The sequence below is a fragment of the Chelon labrosus genome (assembly GCF_963514085.1).
Source record: "Chelon labrosus genome assembly, chromosome: 9".
NCBI classification, from domain to species: domain Eukaryota; kingdom Metazoa; phylum Chordata; class Actinopteri; order Mugiliformes; family Mugilidae; genus Chelon; species Chelon labrosus.
Window position 1 is genome coordinate 17680465 of NC_140359.1, and position 17275 is coordinate 17697739.

A 17275-nucleotide genomic window follows, 5' to 3' on the forward strand; every position below is an offset into this window, starting at 1 on the left:
CCAATTGCTCAGTACTGCTGCTCTGTCCCTCTCTCGCTCTTCCCTTCTTTGTCTCTGTTCTTGTTGCACAGAAAACGCTACACAAATATACAAGACAAACGCAGCCAGACACAGTAAATGATATTGGCACGTGTCTTTGCCAACTCTCATACATATTCAAGAAAACGGTGGAGGGGTGGGGGGATTTCTCTGTGTGTGTATGTCTCTGTGTCTCCTGGCTTCTTGAGTATTTGCCTTAATGCAGTCGGACCAAGTGTTGACTGATGGCTAAAGTCTCATTAACATAGAACCTATATCATGCATATTCACTGTACTGCAGAGAAAAAGCCACACTGACGCACGCAACATGCACAGATTCTCTGGCAGCGATGACATTTCCTAAGCGGCCAGCAGGACCTTGAACAGCAACACACTGTCAGAGTGTCTGAGCAAAAATATCACACTGACGAGCTGTACATGTTTGCGCAGTAAATATGTCGGCATGAGCAAACGCCGAATGGAGATGTGAGTTCACATGGCTCGGCCTCACGTCTGGTGAGTCACGTCTGCTGCCTTTAAACTCAAAAATTAAGAGAAACTTTGATTTATCCCGTTGTAATTCATGACTGCACTGTAGAAATTTCCAAATAATTTGTTTGATTTATCATCAGAACTGTATCAGAGCCTAGCTTTACATGTGTCGCAGACAAAAACGCTCTTTCTGGTTGCTCATAATAGAAAGGCAGAACCTGCAGGAAAAAAATCATCCACGCTATGATATTTTTCTTCTTACAGATGACTCATTTCCTCGGTGGTATAGTGGATCACATTAGTGGAAACAGTGGTTGCATGTGCTGCGTTGCCAAGAGGATGTCACTTGAACAAAAAGGAAAACTCTGGTGATCTATATGTAGTGATTACATGTCAGTAACGCCGTTTTTTTCTAGCTTGATCTATCCTCAGGGGCAAACAAACATATGAAAATAACTTTAAGGGAAAAAAATGACTGAGTGAGTGAGTGCACTAATAAATTGCAGCTGCCGCCAGAAAGCCTCGTGTCACAGACTCTCCATCTTTGAAAACAATGGCATGTTTTAAATATGCAGATGAATTTGTGCTGTGTAAGCTTCATGATCCCCTGGTTTCTTTGTATCACCATTTAAAGTCCATTTATGTGCCCGTTCCCACACTGCACTCCCAGTTTAAGCAATCTAATTTTTCACTGCTCCGACTGTTCGCAAAGGTCAGGCTGACCAATGCAAGACGGGAAATGATGTACAGCAGGACAATGGACTCCCTAACAGAGCTGATAAGAAAGACATCAATGGATGGCGACGTCTTGGAAGCTCAGCGACTCTGACCCTCAACACTTGCCCTTTTCAAAACAGACCACTAAGCGTGTAATTGTTCTCACTGATTTCACACACGGATACAGTAAATTAAATCGCAGGAAGTTGCACACATGATGATTAGAGCTTGTTACTGGCTATTCACACTGTGTTTTCGGTTCATTCAGAAAGCCAATTACTGCAAATGTGGGGTGTTTCAAAATAGCTGCCAAATCTTTCCAGTTTGACCGTAAATAGCATCAGCGGAGTGAGTGATGTGTTTTTCCCGTGAGGTTCAAGACGGTTAAAGACTGAACCAAAAGAGCACTTGTCATCAATCTGTTGAGAAATAACGTTTTCCTGTTTATTCATTCATTTTCTGTAACCGCTTGTCCTGTGAAGGGCCGCGGGGGGCTGGAGCCTATCCCAGCTATCATCAGGCGAGAGGCGGGGTACACCCTGGACAGGTCGCCAGTCTATTGCAGTGCTTGTTTCCCTGTTTAGTGTTACACAATGAGTTATGATGTTTCCAAGATTCAAAAAGATGATCATATTTTCCATTTTGTAAACTGTCAAACTATAGATTTGTTATTGCTGACCACAGCTCTGTATCTAATAAACTGTTAGAGGAGTCACTCATAAAGAGCAGCGTGATCAGACTGAATAGCCACAAACAGGCAACTTCTTCAGGCAACGTTTCACTTTGGAGAAGAGCAGTTTCCGTTTTCGGAGCACTTCAAACAGTCACTGCCCTCAGGATCTGCCGTAGGCAGTTAGGCTTCTCTTCCTCCAGCTCTCAACATTTAAATCTGCAAACAAACAAAAACTGTTCCCTCAAAGCTTGGTCCAGGACACACAATGAAACAACAAACCAGCACAAAGGAGGCAGTGGCCTTCTTTCCTATTCATTTATCCATGCACTATGTGCTTAAATGGGGCTAAAAGCTTTTCCAGCATGTAGTGAGCAGGAGGCACGACAGAATTCACAGGGTCGAAGTTCTCCTAGTTTGTAAATTTGTCTTTTTTTTTTAATTCAAAAATCTGTTTCTTCTAGGGCGTTGAAGACAATCGTTTTCTTTAAGGACTCAGATGATACAGTTTAAACTGACTGTAAAATTAGAAACAGATTTGCAAAGTAATTATATATTTTTTGTCATTCCACATTCAAGGTCAAGCCAACTTATATAAAAAGAAAGACACCTGCTTATTCCCATTTCTGTTACCACCGCTTGTTTTGCACAAAGCTTTGCAGGTGGACAATAATTGCACGGCAGCTCAAGTATCTATAGTTTCAATGCAGCCCTTCTGTGACTCAGAGTAGTGAGACCTTTAGGCCGTTTACCTCAAATAACCCACTGATCTGCAAACAAGTTGTTACAGTTGCTAAGGAAACGTCTGAGTGAGGAAAGACAGCTTCACCCTGGCAGGCATCATTCAAACCTCCTCACCAGCTGACCTTATGAATGTTGGAAAAGACACAGGCCTTGTTGTTGTCTGCTGGTAAGGCTTACGTACGCATACACAGGCACACACCAACTGAAATAGCAGAGTGGAGTGAGCTCAAAGATGTCTTTTAGGACCAGGTCGTGTGTGTTTTTTTTTAAAAAGATTTGGATGCAGGTGTGAATAGCAAACTGACCAATGGGTTTATTGTGCTTTTGATGCTAATGGAACATCTCTAGGGATGATAATGTCAATCCTTCTGGCACACTTTGGTCCAGACTGAAATATCACATGGATTCTCAGTAGCTTTGGTGATCGCCTGAATTTCCTTCTAGTGACAACATGATTCTGACATTTTTTATTGATATATGCAAAATTTGTGAGATCACGCAACAGTCAATCTAGTCAAGCTTCAATGTTGCTGATCCCCAGAGTTGTGGATCATCATCCTGTGAGGAACTACAGGCGGCTATGGTCAAGTTTTAAGTGTGACAACGATCACTGCTAATAATTTCTATTAGGCGGAAGTTTTCAATGACATCAAGACTCTGACAGGAGAAGTAAATAACATTGACCATCTTGTGATAATTCAGTGTTCTGCTGGGAAACTTTTGGACCTGGTATTCGTGTGGATGTTACTTAGACATGTAGCACCCACCTAGACCAGACCAGGCTCCCCCAACCCATAGCAATGACACTCCTTGATGGCAGCAGCCATCCCCAGCAGGATGCAGCCTGACACAGGCACACACACAAAAACGGTTTAGGAGCAACACAAAAAGCATGAAAAACAGCACAAGGTGTTGACCTGGCCTCCAAATTCGCTAGATCCCAAACTGATCAAGTATCTGTGGGATGCACTGTAACAAGCCTGATCCACAGAGGCCCCTCCCCTCCACCCACAGGACCCAAAGGCCCCCCCAAGAATATAACAATATTCTTGGCACAGGACACCCTCAGAAGGCCCCTGCCCATTCTCCAATGAATCTGTTTTAGAGGCACAAGGGAGACCTACACATTATTAGGATATTAAGATGGTGGTCATAATGTCTGCCAAGAAATATACTATAAACATTTTGTTCCCAAGTGATGATTTCTCAAACATTTATGGCTTTTTTGTGTTTCTGTTTGAAGTCGTCCAGAGGGTTTATTCAGTGTTTTGGTTTATGTCCAAATTCTTCCAAATCTAAAGACATTCCTACAAATCCTGACTATACTTCACATGTATTGCTAATGTGCAATTATTAACTTGCTGGCATGTTATCTAGATACACGTATCTGCTCTGAATAATCATGCTAGTATTGCACTGCTGTGAGCGTGTTAGCATGCCAACATTAGCATATACTATGCACAGATATAGACCTCTAAACTCTATTTCTCTGTTTAGCAAAAGTGCAAAAATAATGTTTCATTTTACTTTTCAGTGTCTCCACATTTTACTGAGATCTTGCTGCCTTTTCACAAGTTTTGTTTTCGGGTGAGCTGTGTTCATTAAAAACCCCAAGAGTTGGAGCCAAACGCTGGAGGAAGTGGAGGAAGAAGATGAGGAGAAGGAGGTGGTGGTGGTGGTGGTGGTGGGTTTACTGAGCATGCTCGCTAATGCCTTGGGCCAGAATGAAGCTCTGCTGACCTTGAAGGTGTCATATCGATCGATCGGAAGTGAGGAGCTGTGTGTGTGTGTGAGAGGGAGAGAGGGGGAGAGAGGAAGAGAAAGAAAGATGGAGGCGTGCAACTCAACCAAACCAGGAGAAAACCGAAACCTGCTCTAATGATGAATCATTGATAAGTGGACATGAGAAGACCTTCTCCTTTAATCTCTTCCTTTCTTTCAGTTCTTCCTCCTCATTTTGGCCTTCCTCTAAAAAAAAAATATCTACTCAAACTTTTGCCCCTCCATTTTCTCCATCTTTTTCCTCATCTCTTCCTTTCAATCTGTCTCTCCTCCTCACTCCCCCACTGGCTTCATAACTGTTTTTCTCACTCTGACTTCTTGTCAAATGTCAATTTTAGCATTCGTTTTCTCCTCCATCTGTCTCTCACTTCAGCCACTTCACATTAACTGCTTCCCTCTCAAACCACTCGCTTTTTTTTTTTTTTTCCTGTCTTGACATTTCTTCTTGTTCCGCCATCAGAACTCAGGTTTATGTTGACGTTTACCTCCCTACAGGCGCTCCAAGGGCACGGACGCACATAGGTGCTGCTATGTCCTTCCCATTCTGCGCTGCACTGTTTGATCTCTTCATTTCATTTGGAAGGATCTTTATGTGTAATTGTGTGGAACCTGTTAGGATTTCAGTTGACCCTTTAAGCCTCCCTTACATCTCAGGGGTTTTCTATGGGTTTTCATCCTTGCAACATTGCATATATTTTGTGTTTGTAACTTCAGTAAGACTGCCTGTAAAACTTAACATCTTTCACTTGTCCATGCTCTTCATTCATCTCTGATACTAGACAAGCTCCAATACACTCCTTCAGTTTAAGCAACTGATTGGACTCCTTATGAGACAATTTGTAGCAAAAGCGACTCATCTTTTAAATTTTGTTCAGTGCAGCCTTTAGTGTGGTATTCTGGGCCCAGACTCAAGACATTGTGGCAGACTACAGAATTAGTCTCACCAGGCTTTCTCTCCAGTGTTGTATTGATCACATAGGTTTAGTCTTATTTGGGAGCTGGCCGGATCTTAAATGATACTGACAAGTACCATGGAAACCTAAAGGTTGAGAAAAATTTCACTGTTCAGTGTCTCTACAATGGTAACCTTTAAGCAGCTAATAAGCGGTGTTGTTTCGGATCTTGCCGGCTTCACTTTGTGTCTGAAAGCACAGCGATTATCCAGAAACAATGTCACGCTTCCGCTCGACTCGGTGGACCTCTTGCATGAAGGTTGCCCTATTTGTCTTCTATAAACTGAACTAAAGAAAATCCTTTGTGAGATTCGTGAAGACAGACAATTCTGCTCTTACCACCTGCAAATGTTGATGAATAGCATTTGAATTTAAAAAGACATGCATGCCAAGTACTTCGCAATTACCATAAGGAAACGCTCCAATCCAAGTGCCATGTGCAAAACCACAAGTCACCTCAATTGGACATGTAACTTTACACTAAGACAAGAGAGGCAGAGAAGCTAACTAAAGAGAGAAACGAAAGAAAATAGCACAAAAGAGCAGCAAAAAGAAAAAAGCATGTCTTCTGCAGAGGTGCAGCAAAATAGATTCATTATTTTAAAGTGTGCACTTGTCCAGACAAGCACAGAAGACCGTCAGTGCAATTAATGCTATATCTGCAGGAGCAAAAAAAAAAAGTTTAATCTGAAAATGGACGACATACAAAGCTACTGTCTGCTGCCACGGAAGTTATTACACTCAAGGGAGGAGACCAGGAAAATGTAAAGAAAAACAGACATGCATGGAGCCATCCTTCAAACTCTGTCAGGGTGCAGTCTGATATTTTAATAATAATAGCCAGGAAACAGAGCCCATAAACCAAGATCACAGTGGACCTTTGCTACCAAGATCATCATCTCGGAGTTGCTCCCAAAGCAGAATTATATTAGAGACTCTTCAACATATCATCCACTTTTTCACAAATTAATGACAGAAATAAATGTGCATATCATATTTAATAAGTGTAATCATTTACTAATTATTAAATGAGTCTGTGTTTTACTGACATAAATTCCTTATTCAGGATTATTATTATTTCATAGTATAACCTGCAAGTTGACCTGCATACTGACAGAATAGTGTGAATGAAGACACTCTACAACTATGAAATTATTGATGAATGACACAAAAGTTCTTAAACTGTGCATACAGACTATTTAGACTCAAATCTGTGCATATGCACGGTTTATGCATGTTTATGTATTGGCGTTGCGTTATATGGGTGGTTCTAAGTGTTTCACTTTAGAGTGCCCGGTACAAGATGTTCACAACTGCTTCTGTAGAGACACCACATGCTGAACTGCACTCCAGTCAAGTCAATGCATTATGCTGTATGAGTAAGACAAATAAAAAGAGGAAGGAGTCAATTTAATGCTCACACACTTTGAAATGAAATCTCCGCCGCTATCATCGATATTAACAATTGATTAAACGAGAGTACGCCGTCCACCTGCAGACTTTATAGCCCACAACTTTACTGTCCTGCATCACCCCGGACGCTGCTCTCAGCGCCATTTGCAACCACTGCGCCTGTTTTCTGACGCAAACACAAAGCTAGCAGATGAGAACAGAGAAAAGCTTTCTTGTGAATTGGAGGAGACCAAAGCAGAGCTAAAAATGTGGGTAGGTTTTACAAATCAAGACAAATGAGTTCATTACTTCAACAGTATGTTAATTTTACATTAAACCTTTATATAGGTACTTCCATCTGCCAACACATACAACTATATCCACTAAATAAAGTCATCTCGTGTGTGAAAAGAAGCGTTGAGGAGATCGTGTGAGGAAACCTGTACCAAATGTCGTCCATGTGTTATTGATGAGAGAGGAGCAGAATAATGCAGTCAGTATTAATAATGTAGACCACCTCAGCTTTTTACTCGACTATCAGAAAGAGAGAGGTCAGCGATTTATCCAGGGTCAGCGAAGCGGGTTGTGCTTTTCATTGCACACCGGCTCAATATGGTACAAGGCCCCGACACGCTCTATTCACACTTTCTGATCTCGAGTTCGCCATCATCGTCAGCGCTGACTCTGCTCATGTGGGGGCGTGTGCATGTGCACGTGTTCAAGATTTAGAAAAACCACGCTGGCATGACAAAGTGCTGTTTGGTTTTGATTAGCGCTGGCTGTGTGATGCCATCTGCGGTTTTATTTCTGTTGCGATGATGAACTTTGGTCATTGGTCTGGTTGGAAATATTGCGGAAGATTCAAACAAGCAGCAGTTATGTGGGCAAAACTTTTGCCGTGGATTACTCACAGCTGTCCAACCCGCTGTCTAACTCATAGTATTCGTACTGATGGCACCACCTCTCCGCACGCTCACCGCAGAGTCAACATGCTGCGGGGCACATACATCTGGACGTACTGTATGTGGAAGAGAACGGAACGGCATGGGGAGGGGAAGGTCGACAGTGGAAAGATGAAGACTCAGGGGGAGCAATCGGAAGGAAAAAAACTGTAACATGACCTAACGTCCTACACATGAATGGAAGTGCATGCACATGCAAAAATGCTTAGACCCAAAAGAAAAAAAACACACACACATACGCACACATATATACTTATACGCATATATACTATATATATATATATATACACAGTATGATGCTGAGAGACATCAGAGAACTCATTTCCTTCAGCGCAACCTCATTCCCCTCTTCCTGTGAAATGAATGAAACCATGCACAAGACCATAAATATAAACACACACACCCACACCCACACACACACACACAATGTATACGCTGCTGCTCCATCTGTCTATCATCCCTCCTCTCTGGGGGGCCATAAATCAATCACTGCCAAAATACTGCACTTTGAGAGTGCAAGCCCAAAGTCACACACATAAATGCACACACACGTTTATCAAATCTCTTTGTATATTTGGGTTAATTTTTTTGGTTTTCTAATCTCGGTGTCAAATGCTAATGATTCAAATGATGCAGAGACGTAAAAACAACTGTCGTTTTAAACAGCACAAGAAAAAAATTAAATCCTCAAGATGTTGAATTCTTGGGTAGCTTGTTGTGAATATATTATGTTTTTTTTTTTTTTTTCTTTTCAAACTGAATAAAGCCAGCCGACAGGAAGAAACGGAAAACTGTCCCTGCACCCAGCTTGTGTATTTTAGGATTTAGACAACAAAATCTACTAAACATGAATGAGCCCGTCAAAATCAAAAATGAAAGCGTGCCTGCTTATTTTTTATAATTGTAGACGAGAACAGATGGAATGATGTTAATGTTAGTTCGGAAGGAAGAAGAAAATACTGGCCAAGCATCAAAATGAGAAAAGCAGACAAATCTATTCTAGTGAGTCAGTATGATAAATCAGTTATACTTGTAGCCACTGCAGAAGAGATTCTTCAAAAACTGGATGGCAAATGAGATGAATGGTGAATATGAGTGTGTGTGTGTGTGTGTGTGTGTGTGTGTGTGTGTGTATGGTCAGAGCTTCAGCAATGGCTACTTGAGCAGTTTTATGTAAACATCACACAGACTACAAGAGCTGATTTCACTCTGCATGCGTGTTAATCTTCAGCAAAACTGATACCCACTGAAACGCTTCGTTCTGAACAGGATCAGCTCATAGATACATGATAGTCTGCATTTTCAATTAAATTCGAATTGTTTTCAGAGACTTTTAGAGCCTGTTAATTCATGGACTCAGACTCACGTTCAGATTTTTTTGGAGTTGAAATAACTGCTGCACTGCAATTGTCAAATGTCTCTCCAGTAATGTAAACCTCGTTCATTCATTCATTCATCCGCTTGTCCTGAGAAGGGTCGCGGTGGGGGCTGGAGCCTATCCCAGCTGTCATCAGGCGAGAGGCGGGGTACACCCTGGACTGTTCGCCAGTCTAACACAGGACTAGTAATGTAAACCATAACCATTAAGCCCATGTGCTTTATATCTGTTTGAAATGGAAAAAGATTCTGATTTTTGTGTTTAGATAGTCTTTAGATTGCACTTCATGTATCCATGAATCCCTGTTGAACTTGAGTAGCCCACATGTTTTACTTAAACACCCACCAACATCAATTAAAACCATTACCATCCCCCCACTAACAATGGATGCCACCATTGGAGATAAACATCTTACCTTTGATGCCAAACTTGGAGTTTCCTCCGAACTTGAGGATAACCAACATTAGAAGGAAACCAGTGAAGGCTACAGCGGCGATGCCGACCACCACGTACACCTACGAAGCACGAAAGCAGGAGTTATAAATCTACCAGCGTGCCGAGTCAACCACACGGATCCAGCACACCACAACAAAAGGTCCAAGGGATCTGTTTATGTCATCAGCTAAGAAAGGCACATTTCCTTAAGTGCTGCCCAGCCTTCAATTTGTTGGGCTTCTTTAAGTACGTATGGCATTAAAATTAGATCCAACTCAGGTATTTCTGGACGTGTAATACAAATAAAAGGGCACAAACAGTAAACAACAGACAGGGGCAAAGAAACCGAGCTGTAGGAAAACAGTGAGAAATGACTTACAGCGACTCTGTCCTCAGGAGGATCAGGGGGGCCTTCTGTTGATGCAGGAGAGAGAGAGAAAGGAATAAACAGAGCTGAAGAGCCAGGTTAGTATTTTGGACTCTTTTTGACTGGCAGCTATTGACCAATCATAGACACATACAGTAATGTAATAAAAGGGATTGCATCTAGTTTGCGTGTTGATCCAGCCAGCTTACTACCGACAGTTGATATTGCATACTACCTTACTAGAGTCTGTGCATGTGGCCAGAGTTTAAGCTTACATTAGTGGCTCCATCAGCTTTAGAGAAGTTTACCTTTGATTGTTTTTTTTCTTGATTTTTTTACCCGAGACATTAGCATCAAGCTTTTTGCATATATTGTGCAGCAATCAAGTGCTCCCAAATTGAATTTGACGGCACATCTCCTGCTATGATCACTGTAGGGATGTATGTGACTGGCTATAAAAGGAAACCCGTCAGCGTGACATCTTAACCCGGGCCGTCTGTTGATTCAAATGTGTTGCTGGTGAGTAAACGTTGACAAAGAAAGTATTTTGCAGTACCTGTGGTTAGATCTGCAGGAGGGATGAGGTGTCGGAGAAAGAGACAGACAAAGACAAATTAGGTCTCAAACATAAAAAAACAAACTTATTTTAGTTGTAAATTCTTTGACATGCACTTCACAAATATTGCCGTCAATCATGCCTGATCTCTACGTGTTGATTTTGCTTCAAAACCAACACACACAAAGCACGATACACAAACCAACAGACAACATGTATTCAACATGCACAATGTCAGAAAATAATCAGACAACGTCAGGGCCACAGTGTGGAAAAAGACAACACATCAACTCTAATCCCTAGCTGCAAGGATGTGTAGGTATGAAACGCACCCTCAGCAACTTGAGAGACAAAAGAGAAAGAGACAGATTTCTAGAATGTAAATTTATGTCAACTAACGAAGATGATGTTAAACATAAAAACAATGATCTCAAAGCACTGACACCGTGAACAAACTATGAACAAAGACTGGATGTGTTAATTTGATACTTATTACATTTGGAAAAAAAATAAATAAATATGCTCACCATAATAGTAAGGTTCCTTCTCTACTCCTGGACATTGAGAGAAGAAAAAAGAATCCAATTTAATGAAATGTTCCCTTAGATCAGATAATTCATAGACACAGCACACATAATGCAAGCTAGTGTATTTTATAAGCATCTATCTAAACTACTCAAAGTTTAACTTTCATTGATTCTGCACATTACATAATAATGAAGCAGTGTTTTGTGTTTATACTCTCAGTCAGTGAATGACTGGGTCTAAAAAAGAAGTAAATATTTGAGAAGCTGAAGAGAGTTTTACCTTGAAAAAAATAATTGATAATTAGTTTTGTGTTGAATAACTAATTAGCTGATGTTCTGCTCTGTATCTTTAAATGTACATCAATCATAACATTATGACCATCTCCCCAACAGTTTTGACTCATCAGTGAATGGACATGGGCCTTCTGAGGGTGTCCTGTGGTGTCTGGCAACAGGATGTTGATAGTGGGGGCCTTTGGGTCCTCTGTGGATCAGTCTTGTTCCAGTACATCCCACAGATCCTTGATCAGTTTAGGATCTAGAGAATTTGGAGGTCAGGTCAACACCTTGTGTTGTTCTTCATGTTTTTTGAAGAACAACACAAACCGTTTTTGTGTGTGTGCCTGTGTCAGGCTGCATCCTACTGGGGATGGCTGCTGCCATCAAGGAGTGTCATTACTATGGGGTGGGGGTGCATGCTCTGGTCTGGTCTAGGTGGGTAGTACATGTCTAAGTAACATCCACACGAATGCCAGGTGCAAAAGTTTCCCAGCAGAACATTGTATTGTCACAAGATGGTCAATGTTATTCACTTCTCCTGTCAGTGGTTTTAATGTTGTGGCTGATCGATGTAAGCTATATGCTGCTGCGCAGTTACTGTGAGTTACACAGTTCAGAAAATTAAATGCTGTACTCCTCACCCTCCCAGGGTTTGCGCATGAAGTGAGCCTCCACATCCTTCCGGTCTGTCCCGTATGTGTTATTAGCCACCAGCGTGTAGCGGCCATTGTTGAGGTGTGTGGGGCTGTCCAGCTGCAGGCAGCCATGGTAATCTCTGTCTGTGAAGTCATGGATCTTGGTAGTGATGAAGAGCCCCTCTGTCACCGGCTTACCCTCCAGATACCACCTTAAGTTCGGCTCTGGGTTTCCTGAAAAGGTAACAGAGACTCAGAAATGGCTTCGTATTATTAGCCATAATTCTTTCCTCATGTGTTCAATGCTGTGAGTTAGGGAAAGTATTTTAATTGTGAAATTTCAAAATCACAGACAAGAAAAGATCACTAAATTATGTTGATGTCTTTTATACCTGCCACGCTGAAGGGGATGCACCAGTGATGGTCCGGGATTGCGTCACTCAGCTTTATGATTTTGGGAGGAACTGAGAACATTGTCGAGAATAGAGAGTTCAAGAGGAACATTGTGAGACAGAAAGACGATATGGGCAAAAGTAAAACTAGTGAGGCATGCAAATACCCTGATTAAAAGATGAGAAGAAACATTGTCTCCTCAAGCTTTTAATTCTCCGCTTTAAAGAGTAACACAACTACACTCTGACACATTAATCTACACTGAATTAGGATTGTTAAAGAGTAAACGTACAGCGTATGTTCAACAGCAGAGAGGATTCATTCTCTCCTACTACGTTCTCAGCCTTGCAGCCGATCTTGCTGCCGTGGTCCATCCACGACAGGTTGGACAGTCGCAGCACCGAAATCTGGCCCGATGTCTGGATCTGGGTGAGAAAACGCATCCGTATGTGAGCATCGGGATTCTTTCATTTTTCGAACACAAACATGAAACCGTTGCTTAATATGATCACACATCTTCACTTTGGTAGCACCTTATACAGCAGGTAATTTAAATTAAACTGAATCGGCAACAGTATCTATGATTATGTTTGATGATTAAATATCTTTTGTAGGTCATTTATTTTGGGGGACATACTCTGACTGCAAAATACAAACATGTTTCCACACAATCAAGGATCACTACATTTTTTTTGTAGTTTTCTGTTTATTTCTGAAAACAGTGAAAAAATGTTCTGTCGCATTATATCCCCTGTCCTTTCTGCCCTTGTTCTTTTTATTCTGTCAGTTGTCACGTATGCAGATTTTCCTGTGCTGTCGCTCGATGGACCGTTGTTTGATTGGTTGGGGGCCCTATATAAACGTCATACGTCATTCCCCTGCGACTCGAATAGAGCCCGACAGCTTGCTCAACGCTGGTGCATGGAAACGTGTGTTGTGACCAATGATTGTGACTTATATAAAATACCTTTAGAAGTATTTAGTTAAGAGAATTTATAACTCTGTTATTTAAGCACTTTGTTTTGTGGTCTAAGAGCTAGACTTCACACTTAAACCTCTTTTTGTTCCCTCTAACTAGCTATTGTTTATATAGACACGTTTAGGTTTTGGCTGTTGTTTATTGGCGTGTTTTGAGTTTGAATAAGGAGTTAGGTTTTGAGATTTTATTTTTAGAAAGGGCCCTTTCTATATGTTTATTTTTGTTTCAATGAGTTCGAGTTCATTGTTTTATGCAACACCCTTCATCCAGCCTTGGCACTGCGCTTTCTGTTTGTTAAGGTTTATTGTTTTTAGTGATTAAGCTTGACAAAAACCAATTCAGTCTGGTTTAATGTTGCTTCCCTCAATCCCCTAGCAGAGCTGGGTCATAACACTCAGGTTTAAGAGAGTCCAAAACCCAAATGCCCCTTTATTAAGTACATGTATCACCACTAATAAATCCTACCTCCACGAAGGTACACTGCCACACTGACATGTTGAACTGGGGTGAGATGTTGGCGTTTCTAATCCATTTACGTCAGAATGGAGTAAATATTAGAAATACCTCAACAGCAGAAGAAAGTAAAGCCTTAAACATGACCATAAAGTTGATTCAATACCTCTTAGAAAAAAACAGTTTAAACAAAAACTGAGCAATTTAAGCTTCATGAAGATGGGATATATTGCTTTTTTGTTGCCTTACACTGCAATATTTTTACATGTGCCTCATTAACATCAAAGTGAGGCATCTGGGAAGCTGCATCCAGCGAATGTTTTTGTTTAAAAGCTGACTACAACAGATGTCCATTTTGGCGGCGCGATAAAACATTCAGTGTTACTCCGAGTGTGTGTCTGTGTGTGTCCTAACCTCATAAGTGGTGACGAGTGCCATGTTCCAGATTTGCTGAGGTGAGGGCACACCGGAGGTCATACAGGTCAGCTGTACGTTCTCCCCTTCCATTGCAACCACTTCGGATGGGCTCAGCGTTGCCTTGGGAACCTCTACACACAATCAGGGAAGAAGGAGAGGAGGATGAGGTGAACGGAGGGTGTAGAGATGGAGAGAGGAGAGGAGGGAAAGGAAGGAAGCAAACTTAGGATTCATGGCCAACTCTTGTCCTTTCGGTTGAAACACAGAGCACGTAGCAGGAAAACACACACCGACTACCACAGAGAGAGGAGAAAGGCACACAAAAGAAAGGCCTCGGATTCAATATCCCTCTCTCTCGTTCGCTTTCATTTAAGCACACTCACCCCAATCAAACAGTCAGACAAAGAGACAGAGTTCAAACACAGTGATGGTTACACTGATTACTAGTGCATGTCTTCAGCAGCCCAAGTACTAAATTGATTGGACACAGTCTGAAGCCTCTGTCAAAGCAACGACACTGGTGACTGTGTTCGTGCATGTGCGTGTTTGTATGTCCGTCTATGTGTGTGAGTGCAGAGCTGACCAGGAGGTGACCTGAGCGTGACCAATCAGACTCAATCAGAGTCTCTTGCCACTGTTGTCCCCTGTCCAAGAAGATCGTAGGTGAAGACGAGAAGAGAAGAGAAGAGAAGAGAAGAGAAGAGAAGAGAAGAGAAGAGAAGAGAAGAGTGGCGACAGCTCCTGCAGATAAGACTGGACGGATTTCTTATCAAACCCTTTACTCTCCCTTTCCACCCCCCCGCCCTCCCCCTTCCAACCTCTTCTGTCCGTCGGCAGAATGCTTATCACCAGGGCAACCCACTTATCACTACGGCAACCCACTCAATCACCGTGAGTCGCAGTAAAAACCAGTCATTTCAGCGGTGGCAGCCCAGCTGCCATATCACAACCACATATCTTAACAGGCTCTCTGTAAATCAGCTTTCTACTGCTGCTACAGCCACCTGCAGGTCACATTACAAACACACACACACACAACAATGAAGCCAAGAAATCAGAATGAAACCTGTGGAAACCACCTTGGTCTTGATGTGGGTGCAGCAGTCATGACCTGTCAGTCCATTGAAAACTAGCCCCATGTTCCCGGCCCTGGTAAACCACCCATGACACTGGATGTGATTGTGATCCTCTGGCTACTCGGATGTGTTCAGCATCAGCAAGTGGGATTGACAATCTTGTCGTAATTAACAGATGTAGACCAGCCTGATCCAATACTGATCCAGGAGTGATCTGGTTGAACTCTGCAGAAGCGCTTGTTTCTATATTTCCAAAGTCAAGTTTATTTTCTTTGTCTATAATTATCAATTATCAGTGGAATTATCAATGGAAATTTGGATTAGTGTCTTCTGTAGCCTACCCCATAGCCTAAGGTGCTCCTCCCCAGAAATGTAACTACAAATCACAGCAATGCAGACTTCAGACCTTGTGTGTCTATACTTCTGTCTAAACTTCTATCCTACCTGCCCTGGGACTGCAGATTGAAATGAGCTATTTGCTGAATCTGGTACAGTGTATCTTCTCTCTTTTTGAGTGATTAATGCATTTTGTACATGGTCCCTGTAAGAAATAAACTAAACTAAAACTAAAGCACCATCTGTGATTGATCCAAAACACATCTCCCTGTCTCACAGTGGCCGGACAAGGACAGAAACCCTCCTTCCACCTCAGTGAACTCCAACCCCAAAATGAGCCATTGTTTGAAGTACATCAAGAAAATGAACACAGCAGTACAAAACTGGTGACGTAATTAACCATAAGAAAGACAAACCAGCTCAGAGGAAAAAAACAAAAATGATGTTGAAGCCACTTGCACAGTCCCTTGGCAGAGCTTCTCTGGTTTTCAAAACTCTACAAGAAGGATGAACTCCACTCCATCAAATTTCATTGTCTCATTTGGACTTTTGGATGATGGTGGGCCACAGGTGTGTATAATCTGGTGGCTGAAAAGACATATGACTCACAGTATTTTATGCTCATCAAGCCCCTCGTCCTTTGCATGGACGCATCTGGAACCCTCACAGTAACAGCATGGTTTAAAGTGTCCATTTAGATTGGAACTGAAAGATTGAAAGGTCAGCTGTGAAGGTTTTTTTCCTACCGTGTGGCTCTATATTTCATGTAGAGACAGGGTTTTTTTAAACTGAGGAGCATCTCATCATTCATTGAGTTCATTTGTTCAGTTATTCATTCATTGACCACGTGCAGTTGGTCAAACTTGTCCTAATTGCCTCCTAGTTCTTCTTCGTAGGCATGGACATGCATTAATCACATCTATGACATGGTGTGTCCTTTGCCAGGAGAAATAATTGGAAATAATGCACTAGTGCCAGGACAATAGATCTTTTAAGTTTGACTAGACATAAAACTGGATGCCGGCTTCCTTCATTGCAGACAGCGAGGCCAATATCAAACATTTTTTATTTTATATGACAGTGAATGGCGTTTTCTTCTTGTATGCCTGTTGTACTATTGTTACTTTGTGAGACTCTGGTGCACCATCAGCGGCTTATTTGCATTTAACAAATTTCCTCTCTTGCTCTTATGTCTAGATGCATTTCTGAAATGTCAGGGTCACTAAAGGAGCTTCTTGTCTGTAAACACTGACTACAGGTACAGGAGTCAGCTAAATTGTAACCGTGAAAACGCCACCTATCACACCTCGAGGAATAAATGTGTGTGGAATATATTACATTTGCTATGCACACAGTATAGACGCGCCCTTGAGCCTCCTTGACTCCTTTTCTCTCCTTCTCTCTCGCCAGGTGCATGTTCCATGAATGGGCTGTGAATTACGAGGACAGCATCGGGGATAGGCCCAGGTGATGTGGCGCTGAATAACCGCTCACAACTCAAGTTTAATCCTGTTCTCAGGACTGAAACCCCCACACAATACACCATGGCACACTTCAGCATCATTGTTGGAGGAGCCATTGTTGTCAGCGCTTGTTATAGGGCACAATAGGCACGTCCATATTGATGTTTAGAGAAATGTTCACACTCATTATGTAACCCTCCTTCCTCTCCCCCCTACAGAAATGTGGCGATTTCTAAGGAGAGGCAGAAGCG

General features: G+C 42.0%; 1 protein-coding gene across 1 annotated transcript in view; it reads right to left on the reverse strand.

Moving 5' to 3' along the window:
* ntrk2a (neurotrophic tyrosine kinase, receptor, type 2a) overlaps positions 1–17275 on the reverse strand; it is a gene marked incomplete at its 5' end in the record, with an annotated part of 75349 nt that overhangs the window by 47446 nt on the left and 10628 nt on the right. The window contains 6 exons of the mRNA XM_084552065.1: positions 9524–9623; positions 9923–9957; positions 11914–12141; positions 12300–12371; positions 12593–12725; positions 14147–14280. Of these exons, the coding sequence (XP_084408191.1) occupies positions 9524–9623; positions 9923–9957; positions 11914–12141; positions 12300–12371; positions 12593–12725; positions 14147–14280 (702 nt within the window). The remainder of the gene's footprint in view (positions 1–9523; positions 9624–9922; positions 9958–11913; positions 12142–12299; positions 12372–12592; positions 12726–14146; positions 14281–17275) is intronic.